This window comes from Bubalus kerabau, chromosome 1, assembly GCF_029407905.1.
Source record: "Bubalus kerabau isolate K-KA32 ecotype Philippines breed swamp buffalo chromosome 1, PCC_UOA_SB_1v2, whole genome shotgun sequence".
Lineage (NCBI taxonomy): Eukaryota > Metazoa > Chordata > Mammalia > Artiodactyla > Bovidae > Bubalus > Bubalus kerabau.
Genome location: NC_073624.1, coordinates 227,688,994 through 227,712,108, shown reverse-complemented (window position 1 = coordinate 227,712,108; position 23,115 = coordinate 227,688,994). Strand labels below are relative to the sequence as shown.

General features: G+C 39.8%; 1 protein-coding gene across 2 annotated transcripts in view; it reads left to right on the top strand.

The window, feature by feature from the left end:
• JAKMIP2 (janus kinase and microtubule interacting protein 2) overlaps positions 1 to 23,115 on the top strand; it is a 192,974-nt gene that overhangs the window by 154,522 nt on the left and 15,337 nt on the right. For both annotated transcript variants that reach the window (XM_055557644.1, XM_055557633.1), the window contains exons 13-19: positions 2,152 to 2,250; positions 3,457 to 3,555; positions 5,665 to 5,718; positions 6,792 to 6,857; positions 10,091 to 10,159; positions 13,298 to 13,375; positions 15,807 to 16,010. In XM_055557644.1, coding sequence (XP_055413619.1) covers positions 2,152 to 2,250; positions 3,457 to 3,555; positions 5,665 to 5,718; positions 6,792 to 6,857; positions 10,091 to 10,159; positions 13,298 to 13,375; positions 15,807 to 16,010 — 669 coding nt within the window. The remainder of the gene's footprint in view (positions 1 to 2,151; positions 2,251 to 3,456; positions 3,556 to 5,664; positions 5,719 to 6,791; positions 6,858 to 10,090; positions 10,160 to 13,297; positions 13,376 to 15,806; positions 16,011 to 23,115) is intronic.

The following is a 23,115-nucleotide window of genomic DNA, read 5'->3' as shown; positions in this document are numbered from 1 at the left end:
GGACTGATGATTTTGTATAAGGAAGTGACTCCAAGACATGCTGCAACCTAGCATTTACTGGGTTCTCACTGTTAATTTTTTGCTAATCTTGGCTGCTTATTTATGTATTTATTTTATGAAAGAACATTTCAAAAGATACATCCAAAGCACAAAGGAGCATGTCCCAGAGGTTGTTCAACAAATCAAGTTACAGAGGCATGGTTTTGGCCCAATAGATAGAATTAATTTGGGTTAGCTGAATGTAGGCTTTTGATTTAGGGCAGTGAAATACAACAGAGATCATTTTACATTCAAACATGGCTTTTCCTTTGGTATTAACATTTGCTTTTGATTATGTGAAATGATTACAAAATTATCTTATATTATTCTTGACAAAAAGAGAAAGACCATGTGAGTAAGGGAAGTAATTCTTAAGGGGGACGCAGAGTTATGTAAAAATTATTTTAGAATTGTTTCTACCAATATTCACTGGCCTTGACAAGTAATAAAAATGAACTGCAACACCCTGGTAAGCATGGAAAGGGAAAGAAGATGGTTGTCCTCCCTTCCCACTGGTCGTGTCTCACTTTCTGCATGATGAGAGACAGAGCTGATGTATAGAAGCAGGGTAGGTATTCCAGGATTGAGGACTGGTACTCTCAGAAATGTTAATGATCCCTGTAAAGAAACTTTATGGACACTGGCCCTAGTTTTTGAATTGCAGCCACCTGTGAACCATTAATATGATGACTAGTGCTACACACCAGATCCAGGAATTTCCCCAAATATCCCATCTCTGATCTCAATCCAAGGTTCTAAGAAATAGTCAACTTATAAAAACTTTCGAACGTTTACTAAACCACAAAAATCTAGTGTAAAAACCTTGGTTGACTACATAAATTAATGTCATATAGTATCTCACTTCCCCCTATATTTATTTTTCTATATCAGGAGCCAAAGTGAAAAGAGAATTTTAGTAGTCTCCGAGATGCCCAGTAGTAAGTGTTATCACACTGTTTATCATCTAAAAAAAATAACTCCCATTATGTCTGTCTGATTTCCTTTAGTCTATAAAGGAAATTTTTGAGCCCAGCCTTCTAAGAGTAAAAGAAAACCAAAGCGACAATAAAACCAAACACTGTACTTCAGGTGTTTACACTTGAGAAAGTAAGATTTACTCTAGATTAAAAAGCCCTTGATTTTTTATTTCTAAATTCAAGATTTTAAACAGTTACTGTACAGAAGGCCCACTCACCCAGCTAATACTGAAGGCAGCGCCAAACCGATTGCAGACCATGGCAATGTTCTGATGCCTTGTGGACATGGGTTCTGTGTATATATACAGTATATATACAGGGCAAGGCAGCTTTGTACACAACAAACTGAATGGCATACTTCATCAGGTTATACTAGACACCCTACAGGAAAACCCTAGGGGAAAACAGAACGGAGAGGTGTCATTTTGGATTGAGGAGCCAGGGGAAGCCTCTTATGGTAGGAGATGTCATGGAAGTGTAGGATTTCCTCACATAGAAAAGGAAATGGGAGAGCCCTTCTCAGGCCGAGATGAGCCGACAGAGCTCCTGGAGTAATCAGAATATAGGGTAGATCTGGGTTTCTAGATCCAAGTGCATGTAATCGCATGTGAGTGAGTGTGTGTATGTATGTAGACACGACAGTGATAACACCTAAATATGATGAGCATATTATTAAAGATTTTTATTTCCTATTGAGACTTTGGCTTTATTCTGAAGGTAACTAGAATTCAACAAAGTTTTGTGTAGGATCAGAGCTGTCTTATAAAAAATATTTCTTCAGCAACTTGTAACTCCAGAAATGAGAGTTGTCAGTCACCATTGTTTGCACCATATAATCTAGTTCTTGGACACTGTCCCTGACCACATGGGACAGATTCATTTTTCACAGGGTCCCTAGACTTGATCTCAATGAATGGAGTATCCTCCAGCATTTTCCTCTATGACCCAAACAATTCAACCAAAGGATAACTAGAAGGAAAGCCAAAGATTTATTTTATTCACATGTACTTGGGATTTTTTCTTCATGATCTAGATGATTTATTCACTGAGTAAATGAATGCTGTCCATGCTTGCTTTGCAAAGTTGTAGATGCTTTTTTGCAATGTCCACCTAACTTGAGGATTTACTTTATTAGATAGAAAAACAAGAGGCAGAAAATCACCGGCTCCAACAGGAACTACAGGATGCCAGAGACCAGAATGAGCTGCTGGAGTTTCGAAACCTAGAACTAGAAGTAAGGAAATGATGATGATGCTAAAAATAATCATAACAATTAACATACACTGATCCCACTCTATGTGTGAGGTGCCAAATTAAGCATTTCAGATACATACACTCACTGGACCTCACAGCCACAACCAAGATTTGACTGAGGAGGCAACTGAGGTTAAATAATTTGTCCAACTCCTGTGACTAGTCAGTGGTGAAACATTGATGCAACTCAGAATTGTCTGCCCAGATACTGTACTTTACAACATGGTTGCCTTTATTAATAAGACTAATGAATAATTTTTAAGTAGTCTAAGTAGATTTCAAACTTCATAAATATTTCATTTCTTTTACATAATCATTTCCATCCTCCATTGAATTCTGACTCATAAAATTTTCTTTTATATATTTCAAATTAAATTTCAAAATGTACTATATATAAAAGTATTTTATTGTTAGACCCTTGAATTTGTAAGTAAACTTTTTATTCTGTAATGCATTATTCAAAAGGCTAAGAAGCAAAGTAATTTGTTTTAGGAAATACTCTGGTTAACCTAAGTTTCAGAGTCTATATTTTTAAAGTAAAACATAATCAAATCAGATTCTGATTGTATCATGCAGAATCTGGCTTAGGGTCTGGTTGAAGTATGCTGATATGTAAAGGATAAGAAAATTTCCCATTTGATTTCTCTGTTACTTTGCCAGCAATTTCTTCTTGAAGATATTTCACATTAGGTTTGAATAATACCAAACATTAGGTTTGAATAGAGTTTGCAGTTGGTATGCTTCAGTGAAGAAGTCATTTTGGTAGCCCACTTATCTTACTCATCAACCTTAAGTGAACTGAATATGCAAAAGGGCCCTGAGCTGCAATAAAGCTTCATGGTCAGAAGAAGATTCTTTGTGACACCTGAAAGCTCTAAATATTCATACAATTTAAATTGGAACTCTACTTCCCACATTTCCCTGATCAAAAATTTTGCAAACCTGGATGACACGGTGATAAATTCTTCTCCTATAACTCTCCGTTGACTAATCAGTTCTTTTCCATTACATTTAAGCATGAACATCTTGAGTTCAATTTCCTTTTTTTTTATTTTTTTTGCCAAATGGCATATTGATAAACTGCTGAAATAGCATAGAGAACACAGACAACTGGTTTAGTGATTAATCAGTTGTTGCTTTTTTTTTTTTTTTTTCAATTCCTATATATTCTTCACTGTATTTCAAGGAAAGAGAGAGACGATCCCCTCCATTTAATCTGCAAATTCACCCATTCTCAGATGGTGTGAGTGCTCTCCAGATCTACTGTATGAAGGAAGGTGTCAAGGTAGGCAGATGTTTCCTTGTGTGTGTTGTAGACAGTAGACAATCTGGGAATTGGAAAAGGGGAGATTGCTGGTCACCGTTTGGTCTTTCAGTCACTGGGTGTCATTTTGATACAAACCATGTAGGAACTGAAAATAGTCACATCTATGGGAGAATTAACAGAATGTACACAAATAAATGTGTGACAGATATATGAACAGTAACAGCAAAAAAAAAATAGGAAGCAATGATTATTTTAAAAAGAGTGATATAGAATCAAAATATGTGTAAAGATAATTACCCTTGATCATCTAGAGGAAATATTAAATAAATTCAGTGCTTGAAGAAACATATTTCAAGGATGCCAGATAAAAAGGTATTTGTTGTGCTGTTCTGATGGCTGTGGAATTCATTATCTTGGAATTTCAGTATTAGAAGAAATCTAGAAATCATCTCACCACCGTCTCTTTTGTTGTGAGTGTTTTAGGTAGGATTTCCCTTTTGGGTTTCCCTGGTGGTTCAGACAGTAAAGAATGTGCCTGCAATGCAAGAAACCCAGGTTTGATCCCTGGGTGGGAAGATCCCTCACAGAAGGGAATGACTACCCACTCCAGTATTCTTGCCTGGGAAATCCCACTGACAGAGGAGCCTGGCAGGCTACAATCCATGGGGGGTCACGAAGAGTCAGACACAACTGAGCAACTGACACACTCCCTTTTGGAAGGCTTTAGGGATTATAACATGCTGTTCACTTAGACATAGTATATAATTTTATTTTTAGTGATATTGGAATACATTTTAAATGCTATAAGGTCTAGTGGAAGCGGCTCCGTCTCCTGGAAAATATATTGTCCTTGCATGTGACAAAATCACATAGCAGCTGTCTGTTCCAGATGTAAGGCTAGGAATCCTCCTGCTCGTGCCTTCTGCATGGCCCCTCCTGCTCCCACTCTGACTGCCAAATATACCTGCTTTAGTTGCCTTCTCTTTACCTCTGAGACTGAGCTAGACTTTTGTATTTCTGCCGATAGAGATCTGCTATACTGTTATCTATGGGCTTCCCAGGTGGTGCTAGTAGTAAAGAACCCACCTGCCAATGCAGGAGACTTAAAGAGACTTGGATTTGATCCCTAGGTTGGGAAGATCCCCTGGAGGAGGGCATGGCAACCCACTCCAGTACTCTTGCCTGGAGAATCCATGCACAGAGGAGCCTGGAAGCCTTCGGTCTAAGGGTCGCAAAGAGTCGGACACAACTGAAGTGACTTAGCACACACACACACATACTGTTATCTGAACATAAGTGAGAGGAGAAAGTGGTACTAATGGAGAAATCGGGTAGAAAATTGTGCTTCCTTGACTTCCATCATAAACCATTCTCATGTTGTTTAAACTTCTGGCCTTCCTGGGCTACATGAAGATTTGTAAACCAAAGCAGTTTTTTGATTCAACTCTAAATGAGAAGCACTGCACCTGTCTTTTCCTTAGATGTTTTGTTTTTAAATAAATCACAGACAACCTAATCTACCGTATGTAATTTATACCCAACAGCACTTGAAATGGTGCAGTTGCTTCAAACTGAGGTGAAGCGATATAATAAAAATAAGCTGTTTCCCATAAATGGAATTAATACTAAATACCCAAAAATGAAACTGCACTATAGTTTTCTATGCAGCTGTCAAAATCTCAACCAGGTCAAATCCCATGAATTAGAGTGAAATTGGCTGGTTATTTAAATTTATTACTGTTACTTTTCTTTATACTTGAAATCTATCACAGTCGGAACAAATTTTCAATAATCATGAGAAAAAAATTTACTGAGAAAATTTTGAGTTCTTATACATCCTAGACCCTTTTATATACAGTCTCTTTATCCTCAAATCAGCCTGTGAAGGAGGAATTTATTATCTCCATTTTGCAATGGGCGGAATTGAAAATGCATTGTTAAGTTTTGCCAGGTTCACACAGCTCATAAGAAGCAGAGTGGAAATGTAAAACCAGTTGTGACTGATTGAAAACAGCTCAAGGAGGTACAGGTCTTAAAATGTCCTCTCTCCTTTAAGGTTAGGGCACTGATAGAATGGTTAAGCCACTGTTGCACCTTGGACTTGAATGCAACTCCTTGATTTTGCAGGATGTGAATATCCCTGATCTCATAAAGCAGCTTGATATCTTGGGTGATAATGGGGTAAGTAATGAATAAAGTGCAGTAGAAATATGAATTTGTCTAAAGAGAAGCAAGAAATACTTGCCAATGCATCATGTGTAAAATAAGAGCAAGTGAAGAGAACTCTACTCAGTAATTTGTAATAACCTAAAAGGGAAAAGAATCTGAAAAAGAATATATATGTGTATAACTAAATCACTGTGCTGTGGACCTGAAACTAACACAACATTGTAAATCAACTATACTTGAAACACATACATACTTACATACATACCTAAATTGAAACAAACTTAAAAAAAAAAAAAGACAAATGAGACTCCAGGTTCGCTTAAGCTTACACATTCCGGAAGAGAATCAACAATTTATCAGATCACTCAGTTTAAGGATTATAAGGGTCTCTGCAAGGTAGTGGCAGGAGTGGGAACGCAGAAGGTGCTTTTCTTGGGCAGGTTTCAGGTTGGCATGCCGGCAGCATCAGTGGTGATTAAAGCTAATTACCTTCTAACTGTTGCTGGGGGGCATCCGGCATAAAATTAATCAGTCATGCAGTTGCAAATACTGCTAAATAGTAGGGTTGGTGGCAGCCCCATAAAAATGGACCAGGAAACTATAATCCTTTCTCTTTCTGAAACACCTTCCTGACAGGGTCAAGGCATATTAATTCGGTGGGAGGACCATTCATTGAGATACTCAATGAATGACACATGTAGGTTGAAAGAGTCATGCTATTTTTTCCCCTGGAAAAATTATCAAAGCAGAGAACAAAATCAATTAAATCATATCAAACTGCTATGAAGAGATTACTTTTTATTTCATTTTGATTTCTGCTTTTCTTATGACTGTTAATGAAGTATGTTTACAGTGAAACATAAAATCAAGTCAGGACTAGAGAGAGATAAAAACATCACATTTAATGTACTTTTTACAGGTTTTGAATGAACTCTTTGTTAGGAATTATTACTAAATAGAATAGACTGTTTGTGAATGTTCCATGCATGTATATGTGGCAAGTAACTTAAGTAGTATTTTCTAACAGTGTAAATGTCAAAAGTGTCTTCAGCTTATTTTCTTTCTCTCCCCCTCACCCCGCACAGAATTTAAGAAATGAAGAGCAAGTGGCTATAATTCAGGCCAGCACTGTGCTGTCCCTGGCAGAAAAGGTAATAAATTGTACTAACATTCAAATCATCTCAGTGTCTGACTTAACACCTGGGGTTGAAGGACATTCTCTTTGCACCTGATTTTGCATTATTGAATACCTAACAAATATTTTATTCTTAACCCAGCTAGAATGAGAATATACAAAATAAGAGTCTACACACTGATTTGGGGTGGGTACTTTGAAGCCTCTTAAAAATATACTTATGTAAAAATGCAAAACCTGAATTACATTACTGAAGCCATTGTTTTACCAAGCTGGGAAACCAATAAGGAAGAAGTTTTCATTAAGACGAGGAAAATTGGAGCAGCACGGCTCTTTCTACGGGTTTTTCCTTGGATGTGTACATAACCAGTTGTTCCAACTGATTTTGTAACTTGGTGGTGGCTCCCTGCAGCCTCATTCAGAAAACGTTAACTTGGGGACGGTCAGAAGGGCAACTCTGAGCGTTCTCTCGCCCCCTTGTGTTTAAATCTGGTAAATGCAAGGGAGAGAAAAAGGAAAGAGCCAAGTGAAGAAGCCTGGTAACTGGCTGTATTCGGGGTGTCTTGAAAATCGGCACATAGTTAACTGGTGCACACAGTTGGATAAAGTGAGAACTGTCGTATAAGTTCCTTGAGTTTTTTTTTTTAATTTCATAAATGCATAAAAATCATGTTGTAAATTAAATGAAACCATGAGCAAGCATTCACCTTGCTCCAATCTAGTTTAGTTACTCAAACAAAATAATGACATCAAGAAAAAAATGGCAGAGGTAAAAAGATTTCTATAACATAAAAAGGTTCTTAAGAAATATTGAAACGATCCTTTTTTACATCTTGATTCAAGCAAACCAAGTGTGAAAAAAACAACATTTTGCTGAAAACTAGGGAAGTTTTAATATGAACCAGGTATCAGATGATAAAAGGAATTAATGTTAAATTTGCAGTGTGGAAATGGCCTTGTAGTTGTATTCTTTTTTAAGACCTGGAGTGTTAGGGATACATCCTGAAGTATTTCATGGGAAATATCTGGAATTTGTTCTTTAACTCTGTCTACCTATACATATTTCTACCCCTTGGTCCTTACACGATTGGTTTTGTCAAGCTTTCCCTTCTTCCCTTTTTTACCTTTGTCTGGCTAAATATTAATCATCAGACCCTCCCATACATGGGGAAGCCTTCCTACTCACCCAAGTCTAGTTAGGTCTTCTTTCTCTGTGTTCCTACAGTGACCTGTGCTTCTGTTACCCTAGATTTTAACAACTATAACACAAACACCTTTTTTCTTTTTATTTTAATTTATGCTGTTGTTCACTAGATTATGAGTTCCATGAGGGCAACTCTGGATTCTGTTTTTCACTCTTTGTTTTCCTAGTTTTCCAGCCCAGCATATTTAGTAAGAGATCAATCAGCATTTACTGAATGAGTTAATTCATGAAGACACTGTTCCAGTGATACAATAATAAAGAAAACACAGTCTTACCACCAGTTCTGCTACATTTATTTGGCAGTGATAGCCAGAGCATCTCATCCAGTTGGGGTTGTAAAGGGCTTTTCTTTATTGAAAGAAAAGTCACTTTAGGACTGCAAAGAAAACTTGGGAAAGTTTCTATGAAAGGCAGAGACTACTTCATTTGACAGTTCTCTTAAAAACATGATGTACAAGAGAATTTGTTTCTCAATGGTAAGTGGGCAGCAAGCCAGAGGAAGCATTTTAATAAAACTGGGTGGTACACAATTGCAATATGAGGCTGTGTACAAGAAATCCATGACTTTGGACTGAAATTTGTTTCATGAGGGAAGTTCTGTGTATGTTCAAGAGCTGAGAGACTAGCATCTCTCCAGTCTCCATGTCTTTTTGTATTTCCCCATGTTCCTTACAGCCAAACAGCTGTTAGTGGCAGCCCTTGTGAATATCAAGGCTTTAATATATAGAAAAATGTTCAGTACACTGCATAATTTATCACAAATAAACCAAGAAAAATAGCGAGTAGTGACGCAAATTTCTAACAGTGCAGAAGTACAAAAATGAATGTTAACAAAAAAAAAACTAGAATCCTGTTGAGTACCTAGTAGATGCAATACACTGTGAATAGGGCCTTAGGCTAATTGCCTTCTTTACTCTTCACATTATTATTAATCCCATTTCACAGATAAGAAAGTTGAGACTAAGAGTAACCAGGTAATGTTTCAAGCCCACACAGCTGTGAAAAGCTAAGATTGGGATTAGACCCAAGGTAGCTGGGAAAGATTTGAAGGCAGGAGAAGGGGATGACAGAGAATGAGATGGTTAGATGGCATCACCAACTCAATGGACATGAGTTTGAGCAAACTCCCAGGAGATGGTGAAGGACAGGGAGGCCGACAAGGAGGCCCAGCAGTTCATGGGGTTGCAAAGAGTCTGTCATGACTTAGCAACTGAGAAACAACGAAGTTGATCTCTAGGACCCACACTTAATTATTTTGCCCGGTTGCCTCCCTGGGGGATAAGTTGTTGGTTGACTTCGTAAAAACCCATTATAATAATTTATTCTCTGAAACCATATATGTGGTAGGCTCACACTATATTATTCGAAGTCTGAATTTATTCAGGGTATTGATCAGTGCTAATATTAATACCATCTAATGTTTATGTTCTAATACTTAGAACAATATATTCTAAGTATTAAAAAAGTAAATTCTCTGTGTGATTTAAAATGTGTCTCTACTCAACAAAATGATTCTTCAACCTGTAGCTGTGATCAGTTTAATATACTGAAAAACTGCCATTTCTCCATCTCACCGGTTGTTCTTTCTTTCCTTGTGCTCCCTCCAGTCATGGAGAATTAGACATACCTTCAGCTTGGAACTTGCCCCTCACTTTTGCCTGGTCATCTCTGACTCATTTTTTACACTTCAGTGCAATGTCACTTCCAAGAAAGCCTCTCATGGCAATCTCCAATGAGGGCAAATTATGTGTTTCTTATTCACCCTCACATCCCTGGTACCTAGCACATTGCCTGGCACATGGTGGATAACAATGAAGGCATTTGTTGAATGAATAGTGAATTAATGAATGAGGGGGAAATTATAAACTTGCTTCTGAGCTGAGAGAGAAAATGCACCAAGATAAAGTGCACTTAGTAGATAGACTAAGAACTAAAGTTCTTAGTCTACTTTCTGAGATAGCAGAAAAAACAGCAGCTCAGGAGATAGTACCATCTAGACCACATCAAGCAGTCATGTCAAACCCTGTGTCTGCTTCACTCCATAGTGGATCCAGCAAATTGAAGGAGCAGAGGCTGCCCTGCACCAGAAAATGATGGAATTGGAAAGTGACATGGTAAGTAAAGATGAGGTATCATAAAAACAAAGTATAATTGAAATAGCCCTCAATTTCAAGCTATGTTCTCTAAAAATGTCACATTGTAATTTTGTAGTATTTCCAAAACTAATGATGAAGAAAATCCAGTTAGATGTTTTTTTCCTTAGGCTAAATAATTTTTATACCATATATAATTATAATAAACATTACAGAAATGATGGGTATGACTTTGGTATTGAAAATCTACAAGCCTTCTCGCTCCCGTTAAGATGGCTGCTACTAAAAACAAAATAGTAACATGCAATGATGAAGATGTGGAGAAACCGAACCCTGTGCAATATTGCTGGGAGTATAAAATGGTACAGCTGCTATGAAAAGCAGTATGCTTAGTGATTGCTCAAAAAATTCAAAATGGAGTTACCATGTGACACAGCAACACCACTTCTGGGTATATACCCATAATAATTGAAAGTGGGCTTTTGAAGAGATTTTTGTGTTCAAAAGCAGCGTTATTCACTATAACTTAAGCATGGAAGCGACCCAAGTGTCTGTATCAGTGGATGAATGGATAAGCAAAATGTGGTATATACATCCATGGAATATTATTCAGCCTTTAAAAAGGAAGGACATTCTCCTACATGCTACAGCATGACTGAACTTTGAGGACATATGTTAAGTGAAATAAGTCAATCACACAAAGACAGATGCTGTGTGAGTCTACTTACATAAGGTACCTGAGTAGTCTAATTCATAGAAACAGAAGACACAATAATGGTTGTCAGGAGCTAAGAGGGAGAAATGGGCACTTGTTTAATAGGTACAGAGTTTCAATGTTGCAGATAAAACGAATCCTGGAGATTGGTCTCATAACCTTGTGAATATACGTAACACTACTGAACTGCGCACTTAGAATGGTTATGATTATAGAGTTTATATTCTATGTATTTTGCCACAGTTAACTTTTGTTTAAATCCCCCAGCCTGGGAATTGGTCCTTATTAACAGAGAGCAATGCATAGAATTTTATAATAGTACCCTCATTACTGCTGTCACTATTACTAAAAAACAGGCAGCGATTCCTGTTAGGTTGGAAGATCTTATAGTAAAAACAACTTGAATTTCTATAGCATGTGACAGCTTGCAAATTTGTAAAATTTGCTGATATTTTACACAGAACTTACATTTTACCAACCGGTTAGGCTCTAAAGTCAAAAGATTTAACAAGCACTGTCTATATTCAAAATACCCTCGAACACTTTAAATACAAAAATTTTAATTAGGCAATCAGATTGTTACAGGCACTGTTCTAGGCACTGGAGCTCAGATGTAATCAGCTGGAAGTCAACAGCAAAACTGCATGCAGACATATGCTCTCTCGAAATCAATACAGAACTTCTGTGGTGGTGCAGTGGATAAGAATCCCTGCCAATGCAGAGGACCCGGGTTTGATCCCTGGTCCAGGAACACTACACATACTGCTGAGCAAGTAAGCCCATGTGCCACAACTACTGAGCCTGTGCTCTGGAGTCCAAGAGCCGCAGCTGCTGAAGCCCGTGTGCCCTAGAGCCTATGCTCCGCAACAAGAGAAGCCACCTCAATGAGAAGCCCATGTACCACAACGAAGAGTAGCCCACGCTCACCGCAACTAGAGAAAGTTGAGGTGACCCAGCACACCCAAAAATAAAAAATAAAAACAGGAAAAAAAAAGTTGGTGCAGTCAAGTTTACCTTCAGCATTGGAAGAGACCCTTGTTCCTTGCTAAGCATACAAAGAAAGCATTAACTTGTGCTTAGGGCTATGTTCTGTACAAAGATATATTTTTTAATGCAAATGACAGGATGCTTGAAATATAAGAACCACACAGAAACTGAGGACAAGCAAGGTAATATCAGCTTTACATCTCCTGGATCACCCTGGCTTTATAGCAAGAGCAGACACTCACTCATTAAGTAGCAGTGTGGGTGGAATCGCTCCCACTCTCTGAATTACTATCTAGCTTTGCGTTTGCTAATGATACACAGTTGAGTTTGAATAAATTAAGTTTCTTATTATACAACTCTGCTCTATTACATTTCATAACATTCTTATAAAAATATACTATCATAGTATATTTACATGCTGCTGCTGCTGCTACTGCTAAGTCGCATCAGTCGTGTCCGACTCTCTGCGACCCCATAGACGGCAGCCCACCAGGCTCCCCTGTCCCTCGGATTCTTCAGGCAAGAACACTGGAGTGGGTTGCCATTTCCTTCTCCAATGCATGAAAGTGAAAAAATAAAGTGAAGTCTCTCAGGCGTGTCCGACTCCTAGTGACCCCATGGACTGCGGCCCACCAGGCCCCTCCGTCCATGGGATTTTCCAGGCAAGAGTACTGGAGTGGGGTGCCATCGCCTTCTCCGAGTATATTTACATAGATATGCTTATTAGTTACCATCTATAGCATTTATCTCGGAGAAGGCAATGGCACCCCACTCCAGTACTCTTGCCTGGAAAATCCCATGGGTGGAGGAGCCTGGTGGGCCGCAGTCCATGGGGTTGCAAAGAGTTGGAGACGACTGAGCAACCTCCCTTTCACTTTTCACTCTCATGCATTGGAGAAGGAAATGGCAAGCCACTCCAGTGTTCTTGCCTGGAGAATCCCAGGGACAGGGGAGCCTGGTGGGCTACCGTCTACAGGGTCGCACAGAGTCAGACATGACTGAAGCGACTTAGCAGCAGCAGCATAGCATTTATCTTGTCAAAAATCTGTCCTTAGGGACTTCCCTGGCAGTCCATTGGTTAAGACTCTACTTCCACTGCAGGGGTCTCCTGTTTGATCCCTGGTCAGGGAAACAAGATCCTACATGTCATGCAGTGAAGCCATAACAAACCAAAAAAATCCATCCTTAGTGGCATACTCTTAATTTGATATGAAAATTCTTTGAGACATTCCATGTGGATTGTTTGTCATTTTATGCTTCTTCCCACTGATTTTTACATCCCTTGTGTGAAATTGTAAAAGTTGAACTATTTCCCTGAAAGACAAGATCTCTGACCCTACAAAGACTAGTGATTTGTCTTACAGTGGAATTAGAGAAAACGTTAATCAATACAATTTAGATATCACTTTCTTGTTAACTAAGCTGACTCTATCTACTAATGTGGACATTTTTTCTAGGAACAATTCTGCAAAATCAAAGGCTATCTGGAGGAGGAGCTAGACTACAGGAAACAAGCCCTCGACCAAGCATATATGGTAGGTACAAGAGACATTCCAGACACTCTGAGTGTGGATGGTTATATGCTCTGTAGTAAAGCATCCTGTGTAATTTGTCATGTCATGTATGTGAATAGACCGCAACATGCAGCTCGCTTATCCAGTGGTTTCCAGTTCTCATTTTAGACCAAATGTACATCTCTAGCTGTTTGCTGTTATAATACTATTATAATAGTTAATAAATATTTCATTGTAACTCATTTTTCAAACAGTTTAATTACGTTGTTAAATAATATTTAAATGAAAGACAGACTGGACAACAGTGTTGATTACAGAGAAATTTTATTAAATCAAATCTGATTGTTGGGGATCCTAATCTAGGGGTAGAATAATAATGTGTGTAACATGATACATATTTTCAATTCATTTATTTCTTACAACAACCCTATGAGGTATAGGGAATATTATTATTTCTATATTGCATATGAGAAAATGAAGGCTTAGAGAGAGGAATACGTTGGCCCAGCTTGGAAAGTGAGTAGGTAATGCTTAGGTTTGACTCCAGACATTGTGGCCATAACTACCATAATCCAGCCCCAGTGAGTAAGGCTGTATGGGGGAAATGGGCTGTACCTTTCTCTCTCCTCCAGATTATGCTGACTCAGGAGCACATTTGATCCACTCCCCTGTACCAAATTCATAAAGCATCATTCTTAATGTTGGACTGCAGCTTCGATTTCTTCTCTCTGAGTGGGTACCACCCCACCCCACACCGTAACACAGTGTAATGACTCAAGACAAAAAGAGGAAACTTAAAAGTTTTTATAATGCTTTCCTGGAAGCAACCTGAATTGCTCTTGGGAAAAGAGTGAAGCACTTAGCCCCTGATGATAACAAAGATGAATTGGTACTCCCCCTCCAAGTTGAGTAAAAGATTCTGAGCACTGCGTGATGGGAAAGGGGAGTTGCCCTCTGCTTAGAGAATAAGGAAGGAGGTGATTTTTCCCTCCCTTCCTACCCTTTCAACCTTGCCTCCTCTACCTACACATGATAACCTTAGACCATGTGGGTATGTCCCAGGACTGAAGACTTTAACTTTTAAAAGGTAAGGCAACCTACTTAGTCCAGGACAGGAGCTTGGAGGACATCCCTTTCCAGGCAATGTCCTTTCACCTCTGTCAGAGTCATGGGGAGAAGATTATAGATTGTGGTAACTGTATCTGAAGCATGTGAAAGAAAAGAAAACTGGGCTGTACAAAGCTGTAGACTCTTCATCTAAAAAAGAAAAGCCTCGAGGAGGCATTTTACAGCTAGCTGCTGCTGCTGCTAAGTCGCTTCAGTCGTGTCCGACTCTGTGCGACCACATAGACAGCAGCCCACCAGGCTCTTCCGTCCCTGGGATTCTCCAAGCAAGAACACTGGAGTGGCTTGCCATTTCCTTCTCCAATGAATGAAGGTGAAAAGTGAAAGTGAAGTCTCTCAGTCATGTCCGACTCTTAGTGACCCCATGGACTGCAGCCCACCAGGCTCCTCCATCCATGGATTTTCCAGGCAAGAGTACTGGGGTGGGTCGCCAGCGCCTTCTCCAGCTAGAGCAACTACAAATCTCAGAGTATTAAAAAACAGACCAATTCCAAAGGGTCTTAGGCTCTATTTCCCAATTTTTAAGGAAAAAAATGGAGGCTCTAAAGCCATCTTCAGAGGTGTGTCATTTGGAGAGAGGTGGCACTGTCTATGTGTGTGTGAAATACTTCCAATTTCAAGTATTCTAACATGGACCACTTTGCAGTGTTTATTTCTAAATAATATACTGCCACAATAGATATCTTTAAATATCTGTCAAATGAAAGAGAGAACATATTTATTCTCAGCTACCTTTGAGAATAGAAGGACATACAGTTATAACAAGGTAAGGACTTCCTGAAAAGGAAAAGTATGTGAAATAGACAGGATCCAGAAAAAAGAACAAATTCCCCTCCATCAGGGAAGTTTACATATTGGCTGCTGCTGCTGCTGCTAAGTGACTTCAGTCGTGTCCGACTCTGTGTGACCCCATAGACGGCAGCCCACCAGGCTCCCCCGTCCCTGGGATTCTCCAGGCAAGAACACTGGAGTGGCTTGCCATTTCCTTCTCCAATGCATGAAAGTGAAAAGTGAAAGTGAAGTCTCTCAGTCGTGTCCAACTTGTAGCGACCCCATGGACTGCAGCCCACCAGGTTCCTCCGTCCACGGGAATTTCCAGGCAAGAGTACTGGAGTGGTGTGCCATTGCCTTCTCCGTACATATTGGCTAGCTGACCCTTATTGCATCTTATAAAGGGACTCAACAAAAGGATATTTAAGCTGGATAAGCTTTGACATTCATTTTGTTGTCATGTGACAGTAAAATAATATATCCCTCCCCATATACACACATGTATGTTTATACACCACATGTAAGATACTAAACTCCAAAGTTTTCTATTTGCCAGAGAATCCAGGAACTAGAAGCAACTTTGTACAATGCTCTGCAGCAAGAAACTGTTATTAAATTTGGTGAATTATTAAGTGAAAAGCAGCAGGAGGAGCTGAGGACAGCAGTGGAAAAGTTACGGCGGCAGATGCTGAGGAAGAGCAGAGAGTACGACTGTCAGATTCTTCAGGAGAGAATGGAGCTCTTACAGCAGGCCCATCAGGTGAGGATGGAGTTACTACATCTGTGTTGGGTGGTGCTAAGCACATGAGACCTAGTTCTTAGTACAGAGTGTTGATGTGGGTATGAAGAATCCTGAGAGCTAGAAGCTGTTTTCAGAGAGTAAAATAAATAGCTGCTGTTTTACACCTACACTCAGAAACAGGGTGATGCTTTCTTAATGAATTAATCTGAAGAAAATTGACAGTTCAGAAGCACTGTGTCATGCTACTGTTTTTGTAAAAACTTTGCCATGAAATAATAACCTTTGAATTTCATGGAACCTGATCATGTCCCTTTTCCTGGTAAGGGACTCTTTGGGATTTTTTCCAGGACAGAGATCATGCTGTTTTTCACCCCAGTCCATAACCAAACCTGATGGAATCATCAGAAGAGGGTGAAAGGGAACAAGGGCCTTTCTCTTTATTCCCAGAATAAACAGCAGCAGCAACAATAAAGCCTGGAAGCCACCTCTGATTTACTGGCATTTGCTGTAGGTCAGAAATTAAATTAAGGGCTCTCCTTCCATCATTTTATTTAATCCTCACAACAGCCCACAGCTGTAAGTATTCTTATTATTGCAACGTAAAGAGATCATGGTACTGAAGAAAAAAGTGCTTAAGTCATTGCCCAAGATGACAGATAGCAAGCCGCAGAGCAAGAATTACAACCCAGATCAACCCAACAGCAAGGCTAGTGCACATAAATGTTGCACTATACTGTCCACAGCTTGAGTCATATCATCTATATGACTTTTCTAGACCAGCAAGGCTCAAAATAAACACCCAGTATTAACTTATAGCCAGCATTCTTAATTTCAACTATTTGTTCATATCATACCTTGGCAGGCAAAGACTAGGGTCCTGGTCAAAAAACAGATTCTGTAATAATTCCGGAATAGAAAGTTCCAGGCTAGTGTACTTCGTACTCATAAGCTGTAATAAGCAAGCCCAGATGGGCTATACAAGAGGTGAGAATCATGTGGTCATTAGAGATCAAGGTGAGTAGAAAAGGAACAGGGGTTATTTTATGACACCAGTAAGAACAGTTTATGGGGAACATGACATTTATCACACTTCAGTTGTAGCCAAGAATTTTGTGGATCTTTATAGGCTAATAAATTACCCAGGTTAACAGGAAACTCTGAAGCCATTTTGTTCCAAAGATAATAAACACGTGCATTTCTTGAGATTCCATCATAAAGTTTTGGATCTCAACTCTGAAGAGAGTTTTTAAAGCATTTAATAATAGACTCAATAGAATCATTGCTTCTCTAAGGGAATGAACTTGTCCTCTAGATAAATATTTCTTTGAATGCAATAGCATTTAATTAATTTCAGCAAAGTGGCAGGTGTGTCATAGAACTGTAGAAGTGTTTATTTTTAAGATGGACAAATAGTTATCTAAATTTATTTATGATTAAAACTTTGTCAATGCTTTTAAGTGTTCTTAAAAGTGTCTCTTCAATCAGCTAAGGTACTTTACTCCCAAAAGAGAAGGTTCCATTTAAGTTAATCTGGTCAGAGCTGTTCAGATCAGATCAGATCAGATCAGTTGCTCAGTTGTGTCTGACTCTTTGGGACCCCATGAATCGCAGCACGCCAGGCCTCCCTGTCCATCACCAACTCCCGGAGTTCACTCAGACTCATGTCCATCGAGTCAGTGATGCCATCCAGCCATCTCATCCTCTGTCATCCCCTTCTCCTCCTGCCCCCAATCCCTCCCAGCATCAGAGTCTTTTCCAATGAGTCAACTCTTCACATGAGGTGGCCAAAGTACTGGAGTTTCAGCTTTAGCATCATTCCTTCCAAAGAAATCCCAGGGCTGATCTCCTTCAGAATGGACTGGTTGGATCTCCTTGCAGTCCAAGGGACCCTCAAGAGTCTTCTTCAACACCACAGTTCAAAAGCATCAATTCTTTGGCACTCAGCCTTCTTCACAGTCCAACTCTCACATCCATACATGACCACAGGAAAAACCATAGCCTTGACTAGACGAACCTTTGTTGGCAAAGTAATGTCTCTGCTTTTGAATATGCTATCTAGGTTGGTCATAACTTTCCTTCCAAAGAGTAAGCATCTTTTAATTTCATGGCTGCAGTCACCATCTGTAGTGATTTTGGAGCCCAGAAAAATAAAGTCTGACACTGTTTCCACTGTTTCCCCATCTATTTCCCATGAAGTGGTGGGACCGGATGCCATGATCTTCGTTTTCTGAATGTTGAGCTTTAAGCCAACTTTTTCACTCTCCACTTTCACTTTCATCAAGAGGCTTTTGAGTTCCTCTTCACTTTCTGCCATAAGAGTGGTGTCATCTGCATATCTGAGGTTATTGATATTTCTCCCGGCAATCTTGATTCCAGTTTGTGCTTCTTCCAGTCCAGCGTTTCTCATGATGTACTCTGCATATAAGTTAAATAAGCAGGGTGACAATATACAGCCTTAACGGATCCCTTTTCCTATTTGGAACCAGTCTGTTGTTCCATGTCCAGTTCTAACTGTTGCTTCCTGACCTGCATACAGGTTTCTCAAGAGGCAGGTCAGGTGGTCTGGTATTCCCATCTCTTTCAGAATTGTCCACAGTTTATTGTGATCCACACAGTCAAAGGCTTTGGCATAGTCAATAAAGCAGAAATAGATGTTTTTCTGGAACTCTCTTTCTTTTTCCATGATCCAGCGGATGTTGGCAATTTGATCTCTGGTTCCTCTGCCTTTTCTAAAACCAGCTTGAACATCAGGAAGTTCATGGTCCACATATTGCTGAAGCCTGGCTTGGAGAATTTTGAGCATTACTTTTCTAGCGTGTGAGATGAGTACAATTGTGCGGTAGTTTGAGCATTCTTTGGCGTTGCCTTTCTTTGGGATTGGAATGAAAACTGACCTTTTCCAGTCCTGTGACCACTGTTGAGTTTTCCAAGTTTGCTGGCATATTGAGTGCAGCACTTTCACAGCATCATCTTTTAGGATTTGGAATAGCTCAACTGGAATTCCATCACCTCCACTAGCTTTGTTCATAGTGATGTTTTCTAAGGCCCACTTGACTTCACATTCCAGAATGTCTGGCTCTAGGTGAGTGATCACACCATTGTGATTTTCTGGGTCGTGAAGATCTTCTTTGTACAGTTCTTCTGTGTATTCTTGCCATCTCTTCTTAATATCTTCTGCTTCTGTTAGGTCCATGCCATTTCTGTCCTTTATCGAGCTCATCTTTGTATGAAATGTTCCTTTGGTATCTCTGATTTTCTTGAAGAGATCCCTAGTCTTTCCCATTCTGTTGTTTTCCTCTATTTCTTTGCATTGATCACTGAAGAAGGCTTTCTTATCTCTTCTTGCTATTCTTTGGAACTCTGCATTCAGATTTTTATATCTTTCCTTTCCTCCTTTGCTTTTCGCTTCTCTTCTTTTCACAGCTATTTGTAAGGCCTCCCCAGACAGCCATTTTGCTTTTTTGCATTTCTTTTCCATGGGAATGGTCTTGATCCCTGTCTCCTATACAATGTCATGAACCTCATTCCATAGTTCATCAGGCAGTCTATCTATCAGATCTAGGCCCTTAAATCTATTTCTCACTTCCACTGTATAATCATAAGAGATTTGATTTAGGTCATACCTGAATGGTCTAGTGGTTTTCCCTACTTTCTTCAATTTAAGTCTGTGCATTATATTGTTAAGTTTTGGTTGCCTTTCACCAAGGAGAAAAGGAAAGATATATCCATCTGAATGCAGAGTTCTAAAGAATAGCAAGGAGAGATAAGAATGCCTTCCTAAGTGAACAGTGCAAAGAAATAGAGGAAAACAATAGAATGGGAAAGACTAGAGCTCTCTTCAGGAAAATTAGAGATACCAAGGGAACATTTCATGCAAAGATGGGCCCAATAAAGGACAGAAATGGTCTGGACCTAAAGAGGCAGAAGATACCAAGAAGAGGTGGTAAGAATACACAGAAGAACTATACAAAAAAGATCTTGATGACCCAGATAACCACAATGGTGTGATCACTCACCTAGAGCCAGACATCTTGAAGTGTGAAGTCAAATGGACCTTAGAAAGCATCATCACAAACAAAGCTAGTAGAGGTGATAGAATTCCAGCTGAGCTATTTCAAATCCTAAAATATGATGCTGTTAAAGTGCTGCACACAGTATGCCAACAAATTTGCGAAACTCATCAGTGGCCACAGGACTGGAAAAGCTCAGTTTTCATTCCAGTCCCAAAGAAGTGTATATTGCCAAAGAATGTTCAAACTACTGCACAATGTACTCATTTCACATGCTAGCAAAGTAATGCTCAAAGTCCTCCAAGCTAGGCTTCAGTAGTACATGAACCAAGAACTTCCATATGTACAAGCTGGATTTAGAAAAGGCAGAAGAAACAGATCAAATTGCCAACATCCATTGGACCATAGGGCCTCTCTGGTGGCTCAGATGGTAAAGACTCTGCCTGCAATGCAGGTGACCCAGGTTCTATCCCTGGGTCGGAAAGATCCTCTGGAGAAGGAAATGGCAACCCACTCCAATATCCTTGCCTGGAAAATCTCATGGACAGAGGAGCAGTCATGCAGTCTCAAAGAGTTGGACATGACTGAGCAACTTTCACTTTCATTGGATCATAGAAAAGCCAAGAGAATTCCAGATAAACATCTACTTCTGCTTCATTGACTACACTAAAGCCTTTGACTATGTAGATCACCTCAAACTGTGGAAAATTCTTAAAGAAATGGAAATACCAAACTACCTTACCTGCCTCCTGAGAAACTTGTATGCGGATAAAGAAGCAACAGTTAGAACTAAACATGGAAAAACAGACTGGTTCAAAATTGGGAAGGGAGTGAGTCAAGGTTGTATATTGTCACCCTGCTTATTTAACTTTTATACATCATGTGAAATGCCAGGCTGGATGAATCATAAGCTAGAATCAAGATTGCCAGGAGAAATATCAATAACCTCAGATACACAGATGACACCACCCTTATGGCAGAAAGTGAAGAGGAACAAAAGAGCCTCTTGAGGAAGGTGAAAGAGGAGAGTGAAAAAGCTAGCTTATAACTCAACATTCAAAAAACAAAGATCATGGCATCTGGTCCCATCACTTCATGGCATATAGATGGGGAAACAATGGAAACAGTGACAGACTTTATTTTCTTGGGCTACAGTATCAGATGGTGTTCAAAGATGGTTATCAAAGTCAGATAACTTCAGCCGTGGAATTGAAAGATGCTTGCTTCTTGGAAGAAAAGCTGTTACAAACTTAGGGTATTAAAAAGCAGAGACATTACTTTGCTGACAAAGATCTGTATATTCAAAGCAGTGGTTTTTCCAGTAGTCATGTATGGACCATAGAGAAGGCTGAGCACCGAAGAATTGATGCCTTTGAACTGTGTTGTTGGAGAAGACTCTTAAGAGACCCCTGGACTGCAAGGAGAGCTAACCAGCCAATCCTAAAGGAAACAAGTCCTGAATATTCATTGGAAAGACTGATGCTGAAGCTGAAGCTCCAATACTTTGGCCACCTGATGCAAAGAACTGACTCATTTGAAAAGACTGATACTGGGAAAGATAGAAGGCAGGAGAAGGGGACAACAGCAGGCAAGATGTTTGGAAGGCATCACCAACTCAATGAACTTGAGTTTGAGCAAACTCCAGGAGATGGTGAAGCGCAGGGAAACCTGGCATGCTGCAGTCCATGGGGTCACAAAGAGTCAGACACATCTGAGCAACTGAACAACAGCAACAAATTTTTAAGTTTCATAATTTCATTGACATTTTCTGTCTCCCCAACAGATATTCATTAGAATATACCTTTCCAGTTATTTATTACTCTTTTTTTTCCTTTCAATCAGTAGCTTTGATTTGAGAGAGTTATTCCAGGAGACATTGGACAGGATTTGTCATACGTAAATTTACAAGACAGTCTAAATTATAGAACCTATCACTAACCACTTACTAGACATTTCTGTTTGAATGTTTCAAAGTGAACTCATGCGAAACATACCTGAACACGCGTTCTTATCTTTGCTTCTCTCTTCTCTCCCCATCTGCCTATCTTGTTTAGTGGAACTACCATATCTCAAAGCACTCAGGCTGAAAACGCTGGAGTTTTCCCTGTCCTTCTCACCTTTTCTGATGGTACCTTCTTTCTCAAAAGCTTCCATGATCCCACTTTCCAGTTGAGTCTAGTCACGCAGAAATCTCTAGGTCCTTCAGTAGTTGGCTGCTGCTGCTGCTGCTAAGTCACTTCAGTTGTGTCCGACTCTATGCGACCCCATAGACGGCAGCCCACCAGGCTCCCAGTCCCTGGGATTCTCCAGGCAAGAACACTGGAGTGGGTTGCCATTTCCTTCTCCAATGCATGAGAGTGAAAAGTGAAAGTGAAGTCGCTCAGTCGTGTCCGACTCTTAGCGACCCCATGGACTGCAGCCTACCAGGCTCCTCTGTCCATGAAATTTTCCAGGCAAGAATACTGGAGTGGGTTGTCATTGCCTTCTCTGAGGGGGTAGTCAGTAGCTGGCTACCCCTCCCCTAAAAACTGGATTTAAGACGATCTCCAGAGCTTACATTCCTCTATTTGTGCAGAACTCTTCCTTTACCCTTGAGGCTATGATTTTCCACTTCTAAGCCTTCGTTTGCCTGACTACTGACCCCCAAATGCCCTTCAAAGTCGGCCGCATTTATCCAAATGTTCTCATTTTTCTAATCCCAGTGTAAGCTTTATCTCCTACAGGATGCTCTCCCAGATGAAAACAATGGATCACTTATTACTGGAGAAGTATATATATATATCCCATACCCTTTTATACACTCGTTCAAGACCAGTTACTGAGGGCCTGCCTGTGCTGGGTGCTGGGAATGTGATGTCAGACAAAGACATAAAGGTCACTTCACTCATGTGTCCTGCAGGTGAAGAGAGACAGAGTGACAAGCCAAACAAGCAACAGCCAAGGCAGTTTCAGAGAGTGCTCTGAAGACACATGCATGCGTCTCTGTGTGTTTGTTGTGTGTGAGAGAGCAAGCTTGGGAGTAGGATTGACCACTCTAAACTGGCTGGTCTGAAGATGTTGAAATCCCAAAGAATCAGCCACACAGAGATCGTGGCAAGGTGGCCAGAAGTTAG